This window comes from Thunnus thynnus, chromosome 18, assembly GCF_963924715.1.
Source record: "Thunnus thynnus chromosome 18, fThuThy2.1, whole genome shotgun sequence".
Classification (NCBI taxonomy): domain Eukaryota; kingdom Metazoa; phylum Chordata; class Actinopteri; order Scombriformes; family Scombridae; genus Thunnus; species Thunnus thynnus.
This window is the reverse complement of record NC_089534.1, coordinates 6,696,284-6,719,405: the sequence shown is the minus strand read 5'-3', so window position 1 is coordinate 6,719,405 and position 23,122 is coordinate 6,696,284. Positions and strand designations below refer to the sequence as shown.

The window sequence follows — 23,122 nt, the reverse complement described above, 5'->3', positions numbered from 1 at the left end:
TGAGTAATGCCTGAAACCTGCCATCACTGGTAAAAAATCATTTCCCTAAAGAAGTCATAAATGCTATAAAACAGATCAGACCTGTTGAAGTGCCGGCGGAAACTCTCGCTGAGCAGATAGAGAGCAAAGGGGTTGACGCAGGAAGAGGAGAAGCTGAGGACTCTGGCCAGCAACGTGATGACAAGGTGGGCCAGTGACAGGTCCATCTGGTGGTAGTGGAAGGAGCGGTACATGTAGAGCACATGGTTGGGGAACCAGCACAGTGCGAACAGACCCACGAACACCAGCACGATCTTGGCCAGACGCTTCCTCGTCTCCATCTGGAGGAACGGAGATAAAAAAGACACAATGAGAGAGACAATCAGCCGGGTCCCAAAGAGGACGGAGGGATGAGATTCTACAGCTCACTCATTTGAGCACAACAGTAACAAGACTTCATGGGTTTCATTTGATTTTACTGTATATTTAAGGGAGATATACAACCCTGTCAGCTGAAAATAAAGTTATACCACTAAATTATTCTGGAGGATAGATCTTGGTGGGAAAGTAATTACTATGTGATTAATGTTCACTTGCAATGCTTTTTCCAGTCAAGGAAGTGTCACCTTTCTAATATTTTGTCCAGCCTATTAACATACATGAGGGATGTAAAATATGAGGAACATTTTTCATTATAATGCAGTCCAGTGCACCACCAGCACCACCCATTATGACCTCAATAATAAACATAAAGTAGAATTATCACCTTTATGTCAATGTCAAAAAAACTGAAAATGTATAAGCTTTGTAAAATTACAATTTATGGCAGAGCTGTTGTATTGGATTGCATTAGATTGCAAAGGTGTTCCTAATAAGTGCTCCATGATTGTAAATTGTATGGAGTTGTTAAGTTGCTCATGTACAAAGTGCAGGACTTTCACAACATACTATTCTGTCTAGTTAACCAAAACCATGAAATGCTAAAATGCTGAGCAAGAAATGGCTTTTTTTTATCACAGCAGCTTCAAAATCCATCATGGATGTTGTAGGACTGCTTGAAAGCAAAAAAACAATAATAACAAGCACCCATAATGTCGTATTTTAGTGGAAAACTTTTATCATGCTTGACAGGAGTGAAGGTTTGAAATCCACTTGGACATGCGGCTAAAAGCTCCCTCCAAATGTCTTACATATGATGACATGGACTGAGACAGAAAAGTAAGTGCACGGAACAGAGAACGGATTTGGAATCATCACAAAATGTGACATTACGTGTAAATCTTACAAGGAGTTCGACCTTGTCAGACGGATGCTTGAGGCTGGTCGGAGACTTATAAAAAAAAAAAGGTCAGTTATGTCAGTCAAATGCATGTTACACCGACCAACCATCTCTGCACGGAGGGATTTAAGTCAACACAAACATAAAAATGTCAACAGTGTATGTCAAAGTGCTTCTCTGTGTATCTCTGACATTAAACACATCAGACCGTCTGATGCTCCTGATGTCTGAACTGAAGGATCTCAAAAAGCAAAGCAACTTTTCTCTTTTCTTTTTACATGCTTCCAAATATATTAAAGTTTATGTGCACACATTAAACTCTCAGGACCTCATTAGACTTCCTCACCCCGAACGCAGAGAAACAGAAAATCAGCTCATACAGTATGTTGCTGACACGTTGGACCACACAGAGCGCCTGACGGAGGATATTTATTTCCCTCGGGTGCAGGCAGTTTTTCTGTGAGATGAATCACTGTGAACCCGACTGCACTGTAGAGGACTGGAAACAGATACATACTGTAGTTGTAGTGTGTCTTTGGTGTCGAGGACATCAGGGATCTGTGTTGTTCAGACCGAGTCAACGCTGCGCAGTTTTTTGCTGCCTTAAGAGTCGAACAAGTCCTCTAAAAAGAAACTACCAAGTATGTGGTTTGACCATGTGACTCAAGAACGACACACAGGAGCATTTTATTATCTAAAGCCTGTATCAGCAGTAATCAGCAGGACATCTTTTGTCTGTGCTTTCAAAAACGGTTACAACGCTGTGGTTAAGGTCTGGTTAGGTTTAGGGAAAGATCATGGTTTGAGTTAAATGATCACTTTAAGCTTAGAGAAACAGTGGTGTGGGTTAAAGTTACTACTTCCTTAAAGTTAGGCCACCTTTGTCGTCATGGCAAAAATAATAACAACGGATTATAGGAGGTCAGGGGACGATTGTAGTTATGATTTTTAAAAAACTGTCCTGACTTGTGGTTAGAAACAACATACCTGACAACATTTAGGTTTCAAAATACAGACGATTTTTGGGGGGTTTGGGATGAAGTGAAAGATGTTTTACTTGAGTTGACGACAACTACGCTTATTACTGTAAGTGCAACAGGAAGTAAAAATCCAATAAGTAATTTATCAACCCAACTGTTCGACAAGCATAAACACGTAGAAAAGCAGCGTTCCATCCACCACTGGTATGTGTTACACAACCACAGCACGCTGGTTAAGCTAATTAAAAAAAAGCTGTCTGCATGTGGCCTAACTGTTGATCTGAGTTTGCCATCTTCAAATTTGGCGAATAATTGTAAACTTGGCTGCTGGTTCTGCCGACAGTATCTGCAGGCAGTGAATCACATCAGCGGCAGAGGGAGGAGGAAAGACTGCCTGCCTGTGCAGAGAGCAGCTGTGCACACACCTGTTGAATCGGGTTTTGGTGACAGATGGGTTGAAATTGTATGTCATGTGTAGACTGTGTTTCATAGGCGATCTGGCAACTTGGGTAACATCAGAGAAACATCCAAAACTCATGGATCCGTGTGTATGGCGATTATTCATTGAGGGCTATGCAAATCACGGAAGTTTCCTGGGAGAAACGACAAAACATGAGCAGAGCGGGAGAGGGGTTGAAAATACATGAGAAACCCGGGAAAAACGTGTTGTGTTCGCAGGTCCGAAACAGAAAACAAACAGCGGCCTCCTGTGGCAAAGTCCACTGTTAGGTTAATGCCTCCATCCACCCAACCCACCACCTCCGAATGAGGAAATTTGTCAACTTATATATATGTCAACTGAACTGCATCACTGCTCCTGGTCAGAATTACTACGGCCACTAGATGGCATCTGTCACTCAAAGGTTACTGCAGTTTTTGGGCAACTGACATAATGACCTGTTGTGTCGTTTTTCTTGGGAGAACAGTCTCTAAGAGTCATGTAAAACCCTTTTACACATATTTGACCTCAAACATGTGCTGAAAACACAATTTTGTCAGTCAGACATTATCTGAACTAAGTTAGATAAAACACTGCTTCTTATCAGTGCAATTCATCAAAAACTGATATAGGGTTGAGCATGAAAGTTAATTCATGAAACATTTTGACAACAAAATCTGAACCACCTACTAAGATTATCTGACAAATTGTTAATTGGACGTTTCAGGTAATTAAATCCCTAATGCCAACTGAAGATGACAAGAACAGGAACACAAATGCACATCTATATCTCATTTTAGACTCAAACCAACAATGAACTGATCTGCTAACAAGTATTGTGTGTGTATCCACAGCCTGATATGTCTTATTTTTCTGTGCTGTAGACCTCCATTGTTGTTCAAAAACTATTAAAAACAAGTCAATAAGCCACACCGCTGCACTGGGTGACATATTCCTTCATTATGAAGAGTTTGGTCACGTTAGTTTGTTTACACCACTGAGAATGTGCAAGATTTTACACTTTATTCTGTTTACAGCTTTGCTAGCGTATTGTGCTCCATGATACAACCTCTTACCATCATACAGTTTGTTTTTTTTCCAATCAAGTCTGTTTTTATTGGTTTTATTATTACAGTTTCATAATTTATATTTTTCATGTGTTTTAGTCTTATTATTAGTCATCTGTGAAACACTTTGAATTGCACTAATGTGTACAAAAGGTGCTCTAGAAATAAAGTTAAAAAAACACATTAACAGCAAACTTAATGTCTTACTAGTTCTATAGAGTTGTTTGTGCCATTCAGTTTTCACCTGTTTCCAAGGAAATAGAGAGTGCAATCAAAGAACATTGGCATATCGTTGAGACAGATCCAGTACTTCAGCAATGCTTTTCCAAACCCCCTCAAGTGGTCTATAAGAGACCTCCTAATCTGCATAACATGCTGGTGAGGCAGATCTTCCCTCTCCATCATCCTCATATTTTCTTAGCTCAGTCGCCTCTTGAAATTACCCATATGGCCACTGCCAACAATGACATTTCACACCAAAAACTTACTCGTTCAACCACCCTCACACAGGAAGAAAATACAACATCAAAGGCATTATTTCATGTTCTACTGCCAATGTCATATACATGCTTAAAAGCCAATGTGGACTGGCCTACACTGATAAGACCACCAGACCTCTAAAAATTTGAATTGCTGAACACCGCAGCACTATCAGCAATAATGTAACATCTAGTCCTGTGGATGTACATTTTTCCAAGGCAAAACACAACACATCCACTCTCAGATATGTGGGGACTGAAGCTTTAAAACACCCCTACAGGGGATAGGGAGATAATAACTCTATGCTCCTAAAACATGAACTGTTCTGGATACATACACTGGGCACTTTGGCCCCAAAAGGCCTTAATGAGAACTTTGGCATTAGACCATTTTTTTGATTACATAGCCTATGTATCATCTCTTGAACAATAATATTGCCTGTCTGTATGTGTTCTATTTTACATATGGTTTCACAGTTTTTTTTTCCCAATGTCAAAGTTACATTTTATAAATAGACAGTCACCTCTAATAGGTAGTATATATGACAGCTATCTAGCCTTGGTGGAGTACAAACCATTGGGGGTAGATGTATTGTATTTCTTTTTTGTACCTTTTGTATATATTCGTATACATATGTAGCCTATTTATACATTTCTGTGTATTTACAAAATATGTATGTAAAATATTGTAAGGTTTGCTACAACTTTAATGACGGCAATCTATACCTGGTGTGTTATGTCACAGTTTTGTAAACTTTGGGTATTTTATGTATCAGAAGCAGTCTGAGCCTTGTGCTGGAAATGTCACGCAGTAGAAGATAAAAGTCCTGTAATCAGGAGCTATTTGGGGTGTGGATCTCTCTCTCTCTCTTTTTTCAACAGTTCCAGCTTATCATCATTAAGTTTAACAGCACCTGGCGGCATCTCACCTTGATTTGCCTCCTAAAGATAAACTGAGAGACAGTAAATTAAGAAATTAAAAAAAATAAAACGTAACCAACACCAAACTCAACTGATTACAGAGCAGGGATCGTCTCTGTCCTCCAGGCTGCTACTGATTTTAGTTTGCTCTGATTTGCTGCCAGCGGTTGGGCAGAGTCTGGTGATTTTCCCAAGAAAAGCTCTGGGCCACAACTCATCTGGAAGGGTGGATTATGTGAATTTGTTTACATAAATTTATGCATTTTCAGAGGTATGAATGTTCTTATTTTGCTTGTATTTCCTTGCATGTATCCCTCTTCATGTGTGTACCTGTCTGTACATGTGTGTATTAAGTACAGACACACACACACCTGCAGCTGCTTCAGTAGTATATCCAGGTCTCTGTAATAGAGTTTCTTCTCAGCTCAGTGATGATAAATGTTCAGAGCTCCCCGGCAGAGCCTCCCTTTGTCACCAAGGAAGAAGCCTGCAAAGCCATCTGGGAGTTTCCAGCTGCCAGCTCCCATTATAGGCACATTTGAGAGCGATCGACACCTGAGGTGACTGCGGTGCAGCGAGCCGTCAAGTTGTCACTTTTCTATTACGCTCCAAATGTTGAAAAATGTCGAAATCCACAGCCAACAGTTCTTCATTTGTGCACTTGTTATCCTGCCAGGTTTGTAGATGAAATGCAGCGGCTGATGAAGTCTCCCATCATGCGCTTGAGGCTTAAAAAGGCACCACTCTTCATTATTCTGCATCCATCATGCAATTAAGAAATATTACTGATCCATTCCTTTCAACTTCTGATGGCTTGAAAGATAAAGATGTGCAGTTGTCATTAGATAATTGGTTGAACAGGTTTTCAAATCTGTTGGATGATGAATCCAAGGGTGGAAGTTGCCATAATCAGTGTCCAAGTGCCACACCCCTTTGACTCTGATGAAGACACAGTAGTGAAATGTTAGTCTGTTTACCCAATTAAAGGCTGTGAATTAATCAGTGTGCTCCAGTCCCTTTTGTTCTCTGGAAATCTGCTGTCCTCCAACTGAGAAGCACCTGATCCAGCTGCATTTTGCTGGAAGATGTGTGGGGAACCCTGTTGCGGCTGAAAAGATAACTACCTTATTAAAGATAACTACCTTGTATCCAAAGCTTGCAAACAGTAATAGAAAGGAAAGTAGAAATAAAGTCAACTGAAAAATACAACATAACCTGCTCGAAAACAGGGAGAAGGCTGGAAAAAATACTTAAAAACACATCAATGTAAGTAGCTGTGATGCATTTAGAGATAGAAGTGGGAAGGAGGGTGAAGTGTGAGTTCTGGGAAATGTGTTTTCATGGTATTGTTTCAGTTTCAGAGAGAGGGTGAGAATGTGTTACTATGGACAACATGACCGTTGGGTCTCCATAACGTCTAAACAAAAAGATGAAAATGAGATTCTACTTCAGTTTGCACGCGCTGCTCGGTAACAATGACAGGACGACAGGAAGCGTCCGTCCAAGAGGCTGTTATTTACTGTGATTACAGATGAGACAGCGATGATACAGATGTAAAGAACTGGCAGCTATTGTTGGCTGGTGCGGCTATATAACACACATGTGACTCACATGCTGAGCCGGTATTGTAGTTAACCTCCAAACATTTCATCCATGTGCCTCATCTACAGTTGCAGAAACACATGTTAGGACAACATGAAATATAAAATTTCACTTGTCCAAAACCTTCATGACAGGATATTTGAAAAATCAATAGCTACATTTCCATCGGATTAGCTGTTTATAGTCATAGTTCACAGAGAATGAACCCTAATGTTGTTCATAAACATCTTAAATGTTGCTCCAGCACCATCATGAGGCTGAATCTTAGATTTTAATGTATGAAACACAGCAATGAGCAACCCTTTCTCTTTAAAAATTACACTCGGAGGGGACATATCAGCTTTTTGTGGTTTTCTGTTATTTATATCCTGTTCTGAAGTTGGATGTTAAACATGGTTAAAGTTCTAAAACTTGAGGTGAATAAGTGTAAAAATGCTCCCAGCAAGTAAGAAACCAGAGCTACAACCTGCTACCTCCTACTGATGATGACATTTCAAGTAACAAAGGAGAAAAAGAAGTGAAATCCTGCTACTATAGTTTGTTTATGTAGCCTCTGGAGCTGGAGGAGGCTTCCTGAAGCCGACCAATCAGAACAGAGCCGGCTCATCGGGAGGAGGGGCCTTAAAGAGACAGGAGCTAAAACAGCCTGTTTCAGACAGAGGCTGAACTGAGGGGCTGCATAAAGGGCCAGTATAAGATAAATAAAGAGTTTTTAACTGTAAATCATGCAAAGATATTCCAGTAAACCTGAGTACTGAATGTGTTTGTGCCTACATATTGTTTGTCTTGCTCTGTGATGGTGATTTGACAATGCCTGACGAAGATCTCTGGTAGATTGAAATGTACTCTACACCCTCTTCATCTAAGATATTCCAGTAAAGCCACAGCATATAAGTATAGACGTGTAAATGTGCAGAATATATCACTCTGTTAATCTTTATCACTGCACGACTCTCTCTCTCGTTGATTTAACACTATCAGTACAGGTTTAGGATTCATTTTACGGTATAGAGCCCTGCATGGACAGGCACCTGAGTACATCTGTGATCTTCTCCATTCTTCATTTATGCCTGTAGGTCACTTAGGTCTTCTGATCAAGGACTACCAGCTGTCCCCTCGCTCTTGACTGAAAACAAAAGGCGATTGTGTCTTTGAAATTGTGGCTTCAACGCTGCGGTCTCTGTAGAAGCTTTTAAAAAGCAACTGAGGACCCATCTCTTCAAACAGGCCTTAGTCTTACATGTCTTAATTATCTAGTGATTGTTCTTTTGTTTCCTTTGCAGTTCCCTGTTGTGCTGTGTGTTGTTTGTTTATCTTGTGGCTTATGTTTTTATTGTTTGTATGTTTTATGGTCTTATTTTTAACTTTTATTCTTGTGAAGCACTTTGTGAATTCTGTGAAAGGTGCGATACTAAATAAACCTTTTTATTATTATTATTATTATATTATTAATTTGACACACCTAAGGCTCAAAATGTCGGCATGCTTCTTATATATCTGGAAGTGTTCTGATGCTGCTTTGAAGGGCTAATTAGAACATTTATCCACGCACACATCAAAGTACTTCACTGGATACTAAAGCGCTGCAGAAGAAGACATCTCCAATCACATTAAGGAGAGGTGTTGTGTTTTTTTTAACCCTCCAAGCTGCGAATCAAACACTTTGTATGCTGTCTTTATGTGACATGGTAATATCTATACGTGGAGGTTCAAAGCAGCGACTTGGATGTGTTCCTTCTCTTATTTATAAACTGTTTGAAGTTGTGAAGACAGAAGTTTTCTCCAAAAAAACTTCTTCCACAAAAAAAAATCTAATTTCTCCTGATCAAGTTTGTGGTGATGCGTTTAAGTGCAGGGTTTTCTGATCACTGCAGCGTAAAAAGGAAAAATCAATCTATCTGTTTTCTCCTGATGTGTTGTGATTTGCTCTAAAATAATGAGTTATGTAAAGTATTTTCAATTTATTCATTTCAGGTCAGTTGCTCTACATGAATGCAGATATTTCTATAAGTCGCAGAAATCACAAGTTGCATGTTTTACAGATTGAAAGATGAGCTCAATATTCCCCTAATGAACATGAATGTCTCATTATGCTCAGTATTGATCTAAATAAAGTGGACTTGCAACTAATTATTATTGTCATTATCGATTAATCAACAGATTAATCAAGAGTTTCTTGCCAACATTGATACCTTTAGTTTGTTATCAGGATCTCAATATGCAAATGAGGTGGGCGGAGCTGGCAGCTTGTCAACGAACATGTTGCAGCTGCGACATGTAAAAAGTCACGTGACAGACAGAGGCTACGTTTTGGTAGCCTTGCTAACGAGGCTAACGCATTCTCGCTGTGTCGGATGGATGGAAAGGATCGGAACGATTCCCATGTTCAGGACTTGTTAGCGTTAACGTCATCTGACATCAAAAGAAGGATTTATGGTACAATATGGTACATTATCATCATCCATTAAATGTAGATTTAATTACATTGAACAACAGACTTTGGCTGAAATGAGGCGTCAATGTTTGTTTGGTAATCTTGGTGTAATAATGGGACAGCAGAGCGCGTGCTGTGACATAACACACATACACACACACACACACACACACACACACAGTTTGAACAATTGAATGTGAAAAAAAAAAAAACTCGAGAGGAAATGAAGAACTGTCTGATTTCATTCACAATGTGAGACATCAATCTGAAAGACAGTTATTGTCTCACTGTACACACACACACACACACACACACACACACACACAGCGTTGTGTATTTCTGTAGCTGGAGTGTTTTTCTGGCTTTTCTTTTGCCGTGATTTCATGAATAAACATGAACTCTTGTTATTGTTTTTCATAGAAGAAGCAGAAAAAGAGAGAAGTCTGAGTTAAACTGCTGCTGCTGCTGTTGCTGCAACACATTGTTGTTTTGATGTTGCTGCTTTTGTGGATTTTTGCTGTTTCTGTTTGTGTTGCTGTTGTTGAACACGCATGTGATTGAATACGGTACAAACGCAGAGTTATTTGTGTACTCTGCCGTCTATATTTAGGCTGTCAGACGGGATGTATCGTTACGTTTTAGGCACTCAGCTCATCCACACAGAACAACGTATAATGAATGCACGAGTAACATCAGCTTATCATCATGTTGCAGGGAATTTCCATAAAGTTAGAGCCGTATGTATATATCCTTTTAAAGCATGTGTGGCACCGTGATGAGGATCACCTAATAAATAATGTATTTTTTTTTTGTCCTCATTGCATTAAATGTTGCTGTTTAGCTCTGCCTCTGAGGTCTCGGATGTCAGAGTTTATGCGAACGCACCAACAAGAAGAGTTTTTTTTCTTTTTAAAAAAAAAAACATTAAAATTTGATCTGAAATTTCAGACGTTCACGTTCAGACGATGATCCTTTAAACGCTGCGACTGCCTCAAACAGAACCATAAATAACTTATGATGTAGTTGCGATCTGGAAAACAAAAACGTTTCTTCATTATGTTGATAAAATTCAAGGGGGATTACTGTATATTTCTCTCAAAAAACATGTCTACTTCCCAGTCTTTATAACTGGTTTACCTACTGGGCAAAGCGTCAAGGTCACACACCCTCAGGGGTACCAGAAAGCTGCAGGTTCGTTGCCCCATATTCCCAGTTTTGTTTTGCTTTTAATAAATTTACCACCCACATGTGGAATCAGGTGATATTCCAGTGAGAGTGGAACGAACAGATGGTTTCTGGAGGTTTTTTTCTATTTATATCCATCCTGACCTGGCCTTTGAGAAAATGTCATTGAATGATTTGTGCCACTGCTTCATACTGACACATTCTGTTTTATATTAAACTATATTAAGTTTTCTGGTTACTGACCCACAAAATATAATATGCATATATTTTGTGGGGGAGGATGAGGTGTTTAATGTTTATTTTTGTTTTCATTTCATACAATTTCATGCTCAATAAGTGAAACTCAGCTGCGGGACAACAAACCGACGTTACGCTATGCATAAAAAAATGTCCATCATGATGCCAGTTTTTATTGAAAAATATATTGAATTTCTTCTCATACATAAATTAGACTTTTAATTTAAATTCTAAACGTGTTTTTAGAACAGAAAACGTCTGCGCTGAATACTTATTAATCATAACCTGAACCTGAGTGACTCTCACAAGCTGCTGCTGCTGCTGATTTTCTCACCTGCACATTTTTTCTGTTTCTTCTTTTACTCTCTCTCTCAGATGCCATTCAGTGCTCCTCCTGCCATCTCTCCTCACCTCCCTCTTTAAACGTGTCTCCCCTTCATCTCTCTCTCTCTGTATTATTCTGTCTCGCTGCTCTTTTTCCCTCCTGTGAACATTCACCTCACTCGCCTACAACATCTCTCTCTCCCCCCTCGCTCTCTTCCTCCGAGGTCTCTGGTGATTGTCAGTCCCATTCAGCGAGTCTTAACAGCATCAATGGCGTCTTAAAAAAAAAAAACGCTGTAAATGTCTATAAGATGAACAAGACTGTCCTGTCTTCATGCTAAACTGGGCTAATCGCATCCTGACTCCAGCTTCATACTTTACACACAGACATGAGATTAATATTCATCTTTTCATCAAGCATAATGAGTTTTTAAAAGTATTACTTTGAGAGATTCTGGAGTGAAATGTGTCTCCTCAGTCGGTGTTGAGCTGCTGTTTTCTCAGGAGAACCTCATTTGCAGTAACTTTTGGCTGCAAGCGACATAAAATAAGCCTGAAAATCAGTTCAGTGATCTGTATGAAACCCCACAAGTTCTGAAAGATGATATTTTTGTATCTTCTGCAAACGACCTTGTTATCACAAGATCCATGTCTTGTGTGCACAAGTTATTATCTTGTGCAAACAACATATTAACAAAATGCGAACAATAAATGAACAAGATATTATTGGGCACATATTAACAAGATGTTATCTTGTTTGCATGAGATATTAACTTGTGCACATATATTAACAAGATATTAACAGGATATTAACAAGATGTTACTTGGACACACGTTCACCTGCTAGTGTTACAGCTAGCACTAGCTTTGCTGCTACAGAGGATGCTAGCTCTGCTACCAGACCTGATGCTGCTGAATGTGGATTCGCCACACGCTGTTAGGCTATTACTGATTTATTTATCCCTCCCTTAATGTTAGTTATTTTAGAGACCCCCACAAAGCTCAACAAGATCACTATCTTGCATAAGTTACACACTATTTATTTAGATTTCTGTCTGATTAAGGTTGTTCACACTTTTCACTTCAACCAGTCAGAATTTTCCACAACCAGTGAGCCGATCATGTTGTTGCTGTTAAACTTTATCTGCTGCTGTCATCAGATTGATACAGTCCCGCTTCACGTCACATCCATCCAGACCTTCAGCTATTGTTCTTCACTTGTTCACCACCACCAGTGTCCAGACTTAATGAGACTAATTAGACAATTAGTCTCTTCTGATTGAAATTCTACATTTTCATTATTTGTTGTAATGATGGATGCTCTTGTTTTTTGGGGGGTTGGACATACTTCCTTTGCATGCAGAATCTGTTTTCTTCCACTTTCTAGTTTTCAGATATAATTCTGTTTTCCACCTTTTAAGAGAAAGTAAACCTCAGTACACAGATTCTTCTTCTTTTGGTTTGGAGGTAAACTTTATGGTCCAGCTGCTGCTGACTCATTAACATTTATATTAAACAGAGACAGTGAAAAAACTCCTTTTTAGTTTAGAGATCTGCGCATCAGACAATTTTTATTCTGACAGATTTTATATCTGTGTCATATACAGATATATGGCTGCTAGTTTGACTCGTACACGTCTTGCAGGTCTTGACTTGCGGTTGTCAAATTGTAGCGTTTTTGAGAAACTTTCTTGAGAACTTTCAGTGGCATCGTGTCATCCTCTCTCTGCATCCCAGAGACTAGCTGTTGCTCTGCCTCGGGACGTATACACACCCACTAAGATTAGCAGCCTTGTGTAGGCACACAGATCAATTGCATCCATACTTTTCCAGTTGTGTCCATATTCCAGGATGATTTTTGTGATAGCTGGTGTGATGAACATGTAGAATATTTGAGGTGATGTCCTGGGCATGGGGCCCTGGAGTCATCTTTATGACATTTTTGTGCTGCCATCCTGCCCGGTTGTTACAAGGATCATGTATTTTTGCTGTCCTTTGACAAAAATCTCTCTCTTTCAGCTTGGGGGATTTCTTCTTCATCTGAAGATGATGCATCGTGCTGTGTGGGTAGTTTTCTTCCCCATCATCTTCCTCTTCAGACACCTCCTCCTGCCTCCGACTGCATTCCCCGTTAGTAAACAATTGGTTTACTAATGGTGTGTAAATGATTTGCTGGGCCAATGACCCTAAAGCTATCTTTGTACCCTGGTGGTGTACAGCTTTCATGGAAATATGAACAAAGGCGATGTTTCACTTTTTTAATGTATGTTGGGGTCACTAAAGAGAAGTCATCAGATTTCAAGTTGAAAAAAGAGGTTTTCTCTGCTGTTAAACGTAGCGGCGGGACATCTTTGACCTTTAAGACAACACAAGGGTTAAACTCCACAGCATGGAGGCTGATTGAAACTAATCTGTAGGTCAGTAAAATCAAGTTAAGACTTTGATTATCTGGTTGAATGCACAGAGGGAAGCCCAGACATGGGGGGTTAAATGCCTGAATCTCAGGAGGCGATTCTGCTCCAGCTTCGGTTTGGAGGGGTGGGACTCTCATCCTCTCATCTCTGCAGCACAAATCGGTGATTTACAGTAAAAGTATTAACCTGAATGTAAAGAGAGAGAGATTGTGCAGCAGATCAGTCAGTCACGTTCCTCTTGACTCTGTTTTAACACATTACTGCTACTTTCTGACAGACTTGTGATAAAACTGCAAGTGGATTTTGCTTTTAAAAATGCTTTTCTGTTAAACTTTTATGTGAGCGCAGTGTCTTTTCCTTGCATATGAATTGCTTTGGGGGGGGGGTTTCAGGTGTGTCATTGTCCACCAAGAAACACTTGATAACAACATGACTTTTACAAACAGTCCTACATAACTACATATCTGTGATGGAAACACAGAGCAGAGTGTTGCAGAGCAGCATGTTTCCGTTGGCTGCTCTGACGCTCTCAGCTCCGGTGTTGAACGTTAGCGAAGTCGGCTAAAATACTTTTGATGCAGACGGTGGAACAACGTCCTCCGGTGTGATTGACTCAGCTGTCAGCTGCCAGGCAGGAGGATTCAATAACTGAACTATCACCAGTACACACACTTTCACAGCAACCCGATGCTCAACTTTCCAAACTCGCCTCCTGACAAGTTTCCTGACAAATTGAGCTGCACATGAATTCAAAGTGAATGCTTGTGCAGGCGAGGTAGTGAGCTAAATTCTTATACAAGTGTTTACTCACCGAGAATGCTCTTTCTTCAAAAAAAAAAAACCAAGTAACAGTATATGTTGCTTCATGCTCCTGCTGCCTTGTGTCAGGAATGTTCTTATTCTCGAAGGCTTCTCATTGATACTGTAATTTGGTTTGACCCTCATTCGTATGTCGCTTTGGACAAAAGCGTCTACCAAATGAATGAATGTAAACATTCTTTGACTGCTCTAAGTGGAAAAATTGACATTTTCATATCACAGATGGTGAACAATGACATTAAAACACAAGTCATGAAAAACGAGACTCACATGTGCTGTGAAAGGAGTCGAGGTCGGTGCTGCTGCTGCTCTGCAGGTGAGCTGGATTACTGTAACTACGCTTTGAAAAATATCTAAGGATAAGAAAAGCCTTGAATCACAAGCAGAGCTGATGTGTCGATCCGGAGCTGTCTGCTCCAGACGCTGCAAACATTTGTCGGTAATCTGCACCGTTTATAGGCCGCACAACAGCACGCACGCTGCAAGCAAAACAACAATCATATTTCAGGCTGCAGTTCTGCTCCTTGTATTCACCTCACAGCTCACAGCGTTCACACGGAAACGTTATATTCAAGGTAACTCATGAAGATTCATCTCAGAGCAGCTTTACAGGAAAAAGGTTTAGACTTTTAAAAACACAGTCTATATATTTAATATTACTACTTGTTATGTCAGAACCTTTAAGTCGTGTGGATTGATGATGATGCTGTATATCAGCGAGAGGAAGGAGCAGTGAGTTATGAAGGATGAGGTGATAGATTCACCTGCAGCAACATGCAGACAGTAAACTGTCAGAGTGTTGATGTTTTTATCCTTAAGGACACCGGAGAGACGAGAGGAAAGAGTGATGATATAATATCAGAGAGCCCGGCCGGCTCTCTGAGGAGGGAGAATTCAATCGCTGCTGTTTTTTTCACTTTAATTTGAACAAATAAGTAAAGCATTAGTGAAGCGGTGTTCTCTTTTAGAGCCCCGGGGGCGTGATTTTCCCTGATAATGTCGACTCATAACGCAACTTTATTGATATTTTTCAAGGAAATTAAAATTGAAACACCAAATCCTGGAAAGAGCAGAACAAGATGCTTTTTTTAAAAAGCGTCTGAAGCTTTTAATTATAGGACTGTTGTTCCTTGATTTGTTTTGCTTTGTATTCATTGTTGTATTTGGACACTGACAAGATTGTTTTCTCTACATTTTGGTAGTTATTTTTTGAGGACAAATATGTAAAAAAGTAAGAATATTATTACATAATACTGTTGAATCTTCTTAAGTGGTTTGGACTTTAAAAAGGTCTTGTTTGACAAAGGTCAGTGTTACTTAGCAGGCGTTCAGGCAGCGTTCAAACAAAGTAAAGGGCTGTTGCTGGTGTGGACGTGTTGTTTCAGGTACAGGTGAGACATGATATACGATGCAGGAAGTCCAGTTTGAGTTGCAGATCAGTGAGTTTGAAGGTTTATCAGATGTCAAAACACTGCACAGTGGTTTATAATCCTATGAGAGAGGATTTTACACCTCTGGAAGTTATCACTGAGGGAATTATTTTATGTTTTGTTGCAACAATGACGAGATAAGGCAAAAGGAATAAGGGATGTGCACGTTAACGTATTTGCTCGGCCAACGCAGCACCTTGTCAGATGGCGTCAACTTGTGGCATTTGTGTCAACCGTCGTTTGAATGATAGGAGCGACGTCTGTTCCAGTCTGGGTCAGCTGGTGTTGATAAAATCATTAAGTGTGTGATATGTAGAGATCCTAATCTGAGGTCGCTGTCAGTCGTTCTCATAAAGACATGTTTGATATTTACGACCGATGACGTCACTTGTGTGTCACCTGAGGGGGGTGTACTGGTAAATAAACCAAAGAAGAAGAAAGGTTTGTAGTGTGAGAATGGAGAAGAAGCTGATTGAGCTGTAAAAGGAATGAATGTCTCTACAACACCACAGCTGACCAGAAGTTTTCTTTGTTTTCACTTACTTCCCAGTTACATTACCCACACCTCTCCATCCAGGATCTCAACCAAACTCAAACCAAACAAGATGTGTTTCTTTCTTTTTTTTGCCTTTTCAGGACAAACTGCACTGCATGTAAATAATGATAATAAAGAAGCTGATTGTCAACCATGTTTGTTTTGGTACAAGGACGCAATAATTGACGTTCTCAGAGGATTTACAGGTCGTCCACCTCCAGACCTCCAGACGTCATTGAGCAGCTGTTCAGTCTGCTGTCTGTGTGATTATTCAATCATAAGATTTATGTTCCTCTCTGCCAGTTGGTAGAAACCATCTTTATGTGTGATCTCAGTCTTTGTCCACTACTTTTTCCATCCAGCAGCCTTTTGAACTGTGGTGCTGTGAAGTTACTCTTGAAATTTTAAGTTAAATACTAAAAATATCAGTTATTAAACCGATAACAAACTGAATCACCTCAATTTTACAGAAATCTCATCCAGTGCAGAGTTAAACTTGCTTGTGGAAGTCACTGTTGACTCGTCTTTCTCTCAACAGTCGGAGGTTGTGGTGAAACAGCCTCCGTCAGCAGAGGACATGGACGATGGTGAGGATGATGTTAGCTGATAGGTGAGCAGAGAAGTGATGAGGCCTGTTGAGGTCATGTATTACATCTCACAGGAGGAGGAGGAGGAGGCAGTCTGCTTCTGAGTGTCTGCAGCCAGTAATATCTCCAGTATCATCAGTCAGGGAGCAACGTGTTGCAGTTTGAAAAGATCTCGGGTTGTAAAGGGGACCTCAATTCTCTGAAGTAGAAATCAAAGTGTTTAATGAAGCGAGAAGTTATCTCTGCAAACTTTTAGTTTTCTCTGGTGGAAGCTGACTGAGCACACTCTGGACTTAATCATCTCCAAGGATCTGAATGTATCTAAGGTTGTGGTGACTGATGTTGCTCTCTCTGATCATTCCTGTGTTTTCTTGCTATCTCTGTGCAAGCAAATGTTCAAACAGACGTAATCAGAAAACGGTATATCACTGAACACACCAGTGAAATCTTTATTCAGACTTTCTCTTCCACACCCGCCCCTCTTTTGGGTCTCAGTCAATGAGATGTAGATAATTTTAGTTCTAAGATGACAGGTGTTATTGATGCTATTGCACCCACTAAGGTGAAGGTTGTCAGAAAAGATCTCCATGGAGAAATGCCACGCTGGTCAGAATAGAGAAAAGAGAGTGTTGAAAAGCTGAACACAAGTGGTGAAAGACAAATATCCAGGTTCATTATGACATCTATAAAGAGAGACTTCACATTTATAATTTGGAACTGAGAGATGCAAGGTGGTCCTTCTTCTCTGACATCATCGCCACAAACAATAATAATACACATGCCTTGTTTGCTACTGTCGACAGGCTAACAAACCCTCCCGTGTCAGTAGCTTCTGAACTTCTATCCACCAGGGCCTACAAGGAATTTGTCTCTCCGTCTTCACTGACAAAATTCAGAAAATTAGACAAACAGTCAGTGCCTCCATATCAAGTACAGGGTATGTGTTGTCCCTGTGTCCACTTAAAATCAATTCAAGTAGTATGACACAATTTTATGCGATCAACCATAAAAACCTGGAGGACATTATGTAACATCTGAAATCCTGCTGCTGCTTTGATATTCTGCCTACAAGCTTTTTCAAAAATGTTTCAGATTGCATAGCCTCAGATCTTCTACACATCATCAACATGTCTCTTCTCTCAGGTTTCTTCTCATGGCCCTGAAAACTGCCGTCATCAAGCCACTCTTAAAAAAGAACAATCTACACACGTCACTAATGAACAATTATAGGTCCATATCAAACCTCCCATTTTTAAGTAAAATCAACAACTGAACAACTTCTTGGCACCAAACAACTGTTTTGATGTCTTCCAGTCAGGATTTCAACCACACCGCAGCACTGAGACTGCTCTTGTTAAGGTCTTCAATGACATCCACTTAAACACAGACAGTAGCAGAATTTCAGTCTTAGCATTAGTGGATCTCAGTGCTGCATTTGACACAGTCGACCGCAACATATTACCAGACCAACTGGAAAACTGCGTGGGACTGTAGCTGATTCAGAAAGCTGCTGCTTGAGTCCTCACTAAGCCAAGAAAGTGGATCACATCACCCCAGTTCTCAGATCGTCTTTTGATTTTAAAATACTGCTGTTGGTTTATAAAGCATTGAATGGTTCAGGGCCAAAACACATTTCTGATCTTCTGCTACGTTATGAACCATTCAGACCTGTCAGGTCATCTGGAACAGGTCTGTTTTCTGTCCTCAGAGTCAAAACTAAACATGGAGAAGCAGAGTTCAGTTTTTATGCTCCACATATTTGGAACAAACTCCCAGAAAAAAACAGCAGGTCTGCTGCAACTCTGTTCTTTTAAATCAAGGCTGAAGACTTTTCTGTTTGCTGCTGCCTTTGATTAAATCAAATAATTATTAATTTCTTACCCTGCACTGTAACTGTCTTACTTTAGCTTGCTTTTATTTTCTATTCCCTTAGCTCTTTAATGACTGTTTTAATAGTATTTAAATGTCCTTTTTTGATGTGTTTGTCACAAAGCTTTTAATGTTTCATGTAATGCACCTTGAATTGCCTTGTTGCTGACATGTGCTTTATAAATCAGCTTTTCTTGGCTTGGGTTGCCAGCTTGTTTTGGCCCCAAAACACCTGAAACCTACAAAAAACACTTTCATCTGCTGGACAGTGACAAGCTCCAAATGAATAGTTTTGGGTTTGGTGCTTTCCTTAAGGGCACTTTGACAGTATTTTTAAAAGTCTTCCTTTTTCACACTCTGTATATCAGAATTCAGCACAGTATCCTGAGAATTACATCCATATTGAAAGATTCTCTCACCGTTTAATCTGATGCCAATGGGAAGACAGGAGGTGAGGCTCACATAACTCTAGCTTGTCTGCCTGTGAGAAGGCAGTCAATGAAGAACAAACATCATTTTAAATAAAAAAAATGTATAAGTAGTGCACAATGTATGTCAGACTGCTGTAGAATAAAGGCAGTATGTAGGCACAAGCTGGAAAAATCAGCTTGCACAACACAACATATTCACACTTCCTATGTATACAAGAAGTCACCAGACAAAACAGCAGAGATGGAGCACTACTTAGCGGTAGTGCTAGCTCAGCAATCTCTTTACTGATTATATGCTGCATTCATGTCACATCAGAATTATCATCCAAGTCACAGTTACGACCAGGAAACTGATTTTCTGAATGCTCCAGTATATCCAACTTGGTGCTTCATGATACGGAAGTGTCTGAAAGTCAAGTGAACATGGACGCCTCACATCACCTAAAGACTGCTGTTCAAGGTGATTAAACCCACATTTACTAGATATGGTGTTATGCTATCAGTGCACAGTATTTGAACCCTTACTTGACCAACTTTGTCATCATACATACCATACCATGATACAAACGTTTTGAGTTTTCAGTACCGATACAAGTGCCTGTCACAGACCTGCAATATACATTTGCCTTTTTATTTGCACAAATACTGTAGAAAGAAAGAATTTAAAAAACGTTGGCTTTGGATGTAACTCAAGGATTTGCAGAATTGTCCGACATTGATATTCTTGTCTGTTGATATGGCTGCAGAAGTGACCCAGTCTGCTTCTTTAAACGTCTATACTATAAGCCCTGATCACGTTCTGACACTTCAGCGGCTTATAAAGTTTGTTACAAAATGTTAAAAATACCAGCTCACCTGCATCGTAGGCAATCTTTTGGTGACTATAAGGCAAGAAAAGAGGATGTCAGGTAGATTCTATGGTGTACTTTTAGTCTGGGTCATTTTTTCCTGGTTTGAAAACTTTCTGCAGCCCAAAATGTTGCTTAAAACATCGTCTACGCCTCCTGAATTTCTCTCTCCAGCTCTCCTCGGGTGTTTGTAGGTCTGAAGTGCTGTAATTTTTTTTTTTTTTTTTTTTTTTTGTGATGCCAGTCATAGACTGGGTCATGCCCTGCACTCTACATCACCTGCAGCTAAACCACACAGACACTGACAAAAGGTTTCAGGCAGTTTCTGTCACCCATCTGCTTGTGCAATCATTTTGTCGAATCCTGTAGCTGTCAGTCAGCTGTCACTTGAAATGATTCAATCCATACTGCTGCTGCTGCTGCTGCTGCTGCTCTGTCCACTCAGTGACGGCGAGTGAACAGAAACTGAAGTCTAGATTATTGTTCTGTTGCACAGCGGTGTTTAAGTGAAGCAAATGTCAATTTAATTACAGTTTTTCCTCACATACAGGCCAAATACAATAAGGAATTCTTTACACTGTGTGATGGAGGTACTTAAATTAAAGCTCAACTATTGAAATTTTCATAAACTGTTAACGACTCGATACACGCTGGTACCTTCTTCCATCTGAGACAGAAAAATATCTTCATTTTGTTAAAGTGCGACTATGTAACTTTCACTGAGCAGCAGCAACAGCACCCTCTGCTGCCGCTAGTGTTCACTACAGGACGCCGGCACATTTAATTCTGTTGATATCTGAGCGGAGGGTCAAATGAAAGCGAAAAAGATGCGTTTATGAATTTAGTCGGCTTAGTGTGGACATGGCCTTAGTTTTATTTAGTGGAACCATGTAACACTAACTGTAAAATTAGCGTACTTTATAGCTGTTACCCTCCAAACATTAAGATACTGAATCACAACAACAAACAGTGATAACAGAAAAATGTAGCTAATCTCCAGTAACAAACGGAGAGCTGAAGCCGATGAAGTTACTGGTGGAGTAAAGCAGACGGCGTCTCAGAGTCAGCTGTTTTTTCTTTAAACTATATTATTGTTGGACCATGAAGGCTTAATTGGTGTGACTTTTTACCTTCTTCCATCCATTTTCCTCCATCTGAGATGGCAAAAATAAAAGCACCAAATTGCATCCCTGAATCCCCAACAAAAAAGTAAAAACTGTAGTAAATGAAAGTTTAAGTCACAGAAAAAACAATCTCAGCAGTGCTGCTGGAGGTGAAGGTAAATGGATTCATCAGTAGCAATTATTTGGATTTCGTGAAGGCCTGCACAGCAAAACGCTGACTCGTATATAAAATCAATTGCACTTCATGCCTTCTGCCTGCCTCTTTTTCACTGTTCATTATCTGCTGCTTTGTTTTTAACATTTCTTAGACCTCCTGTGGGGTGAAGCAAAGATATTTTCTGTTTGTTTTAGACGCTGTGCAGTGTCAGAATGTTCGATTGCCGTAATGGCCTCAGGTCCGATTGATCCTGCGGCTTAATCTCAGAGAAAATGATGATAGTTTTGATGTTTTCTGTCAAAGCTTGAGCTCGCAATTATTCTGTTATTTTGTAGCTGTCACTCAGCTTCCACTTACAATAAGAGTCAAGTCTGCTGCTGGAGCGGCGAGTCAATGACAAATGACAGAATTGATAGAAATGCAAGTTGTTCTGAATCACGACTTCTCTGAAGTACAGCAGTGTTGGTTAAAAGTTTTTATCAGAGCAAAATGTATTTACTGTTCATTCACACTACAAACTGCTACGTTATTCATCTAATCAAATCATTTTTATTTATGTGAAAAAACTAATTAATATACCAGCAGAAAGCGAGATGGCGTGCTAAAGTTTTTCTCTGTAAAGCACTCTGTAACGTTATTAAGCAAAGTGCTCAACAAATGACATTTTATGATTTTATTATATATATATATATATATACAATACCAGACACTGCTCTGTTGTTTGTGACGCCATCTTGTTCACTGATGCTATGTCATGTTGCACTAATAAAAAGGGAGAAAATATATACATATGTTAGTTTACCAGTAAGATTAATAAAGCATCTACTGTGTAACTGCAAACTGACTAATTTATAGTGTTTGTCCATTTAACGGTTCTAAAATTTTATAAGAAGGCTTTTGTGATTTAATTTTACTATTCCACTCTTTTAATAACATTTCTATCTTCCTTGTGTTTTGCTTGAAATTTTTTCCTTTTTTTTTAGTGTCCTTTCTTCAATAAGTCCTCCCAACTAAATCACTTTTGTCATCAGCTTCCAAAACAACCCATATTAGCATTTTCTGATCAATAATGTGGTCTGGAGTTTAGCTTTCCAGCTCTGGTGTGTATATGTCTGTGTGTGTGTGTGTGTGTGTGTGGGTGGGTGTGTGTGTACCCGCTAATGTATTTCTTATCTCAGGGAACATAATGAATTAGCTCTGCTCTCAGATAAGATACAGCCGTGTTCAGTATTGATGTGGGCGTTTGCAGTTAATGCAGCAATTGGCGTCCAACCTTCTAGATGTGAAGATACGAGCGGACGTGTGAAGAGGCTTTTCCCATTTAAGAAGGTGCTGATATCATCGCTCCCCCGCAAGTAAGGCAGGGATGGACTCGACTGTAATGAGTTGAATTAGACCACATGCATGAAGTGATACGCAGGGCCGAGACACTGAGGGAGGGAGACGATGGAAATTGAATGTTACGGTATTTTTCCCAGGTCTGACCTCAAGGAACATGAGAATGTCTGTTTTAATGGCTTCTTTTCCAAATTAATGGGCATTAATCCGCTTCTGTAGCAACTTCCACTTATCTGGTTTTATGGGTCTCATATTTCCCAACAATTTCCTAATAATTTATTGTAAACTGGAAACTGCAACCTACTGTGTAATCTGTGAATTATGGAGAAAATACAGATAATAGTTGCTGTCATAGTTGCTTGTGAATAATTGTGTTGAGTTAAAAAGCGTGAGGCTGAAGTACCTTAAAGTGCCACTGATGGTCGCTAGATGCTCCAATAGACTCCCATTCAAAAGGCATCAACTTCTCTCATGAAATACTAAGTAAATACATTTTTTTCAACAACTCATTATGGTGTCAATCTTTAAATTCAGGCTCTCTAATAAGTGTGCTGGTGGTCATTTTGGAAGTTATTGCTCCGTTGATTAGATTTGAAGACTTATAGTAGCTTTGATGTCTGCCGTGTGGGTGTTGATTGACAGCT

General features: G+C 39.7%; 1 protein-coding gene across 1 annotated transcript in view; it reads right to left on the bottom strand.

Annotated features, from left to right (window-relative positions):
- Nucleotides 1–23,122, bottom strand: part of nmbr (neuromedin B receptor) — a 79,572-nt gene that overhangs the window by 9,343 nt on the left and 47,107 nt on the right. The window contains exon 4 of the mRNA XM_067572442.1: nt 82–320. Coding sequence (XP_067428543.1) covers nt 82–320 — 239 coding nt within the window. The remainder of the gene's footprint in view (nt 1–81; nt 321–23,122) is intronic.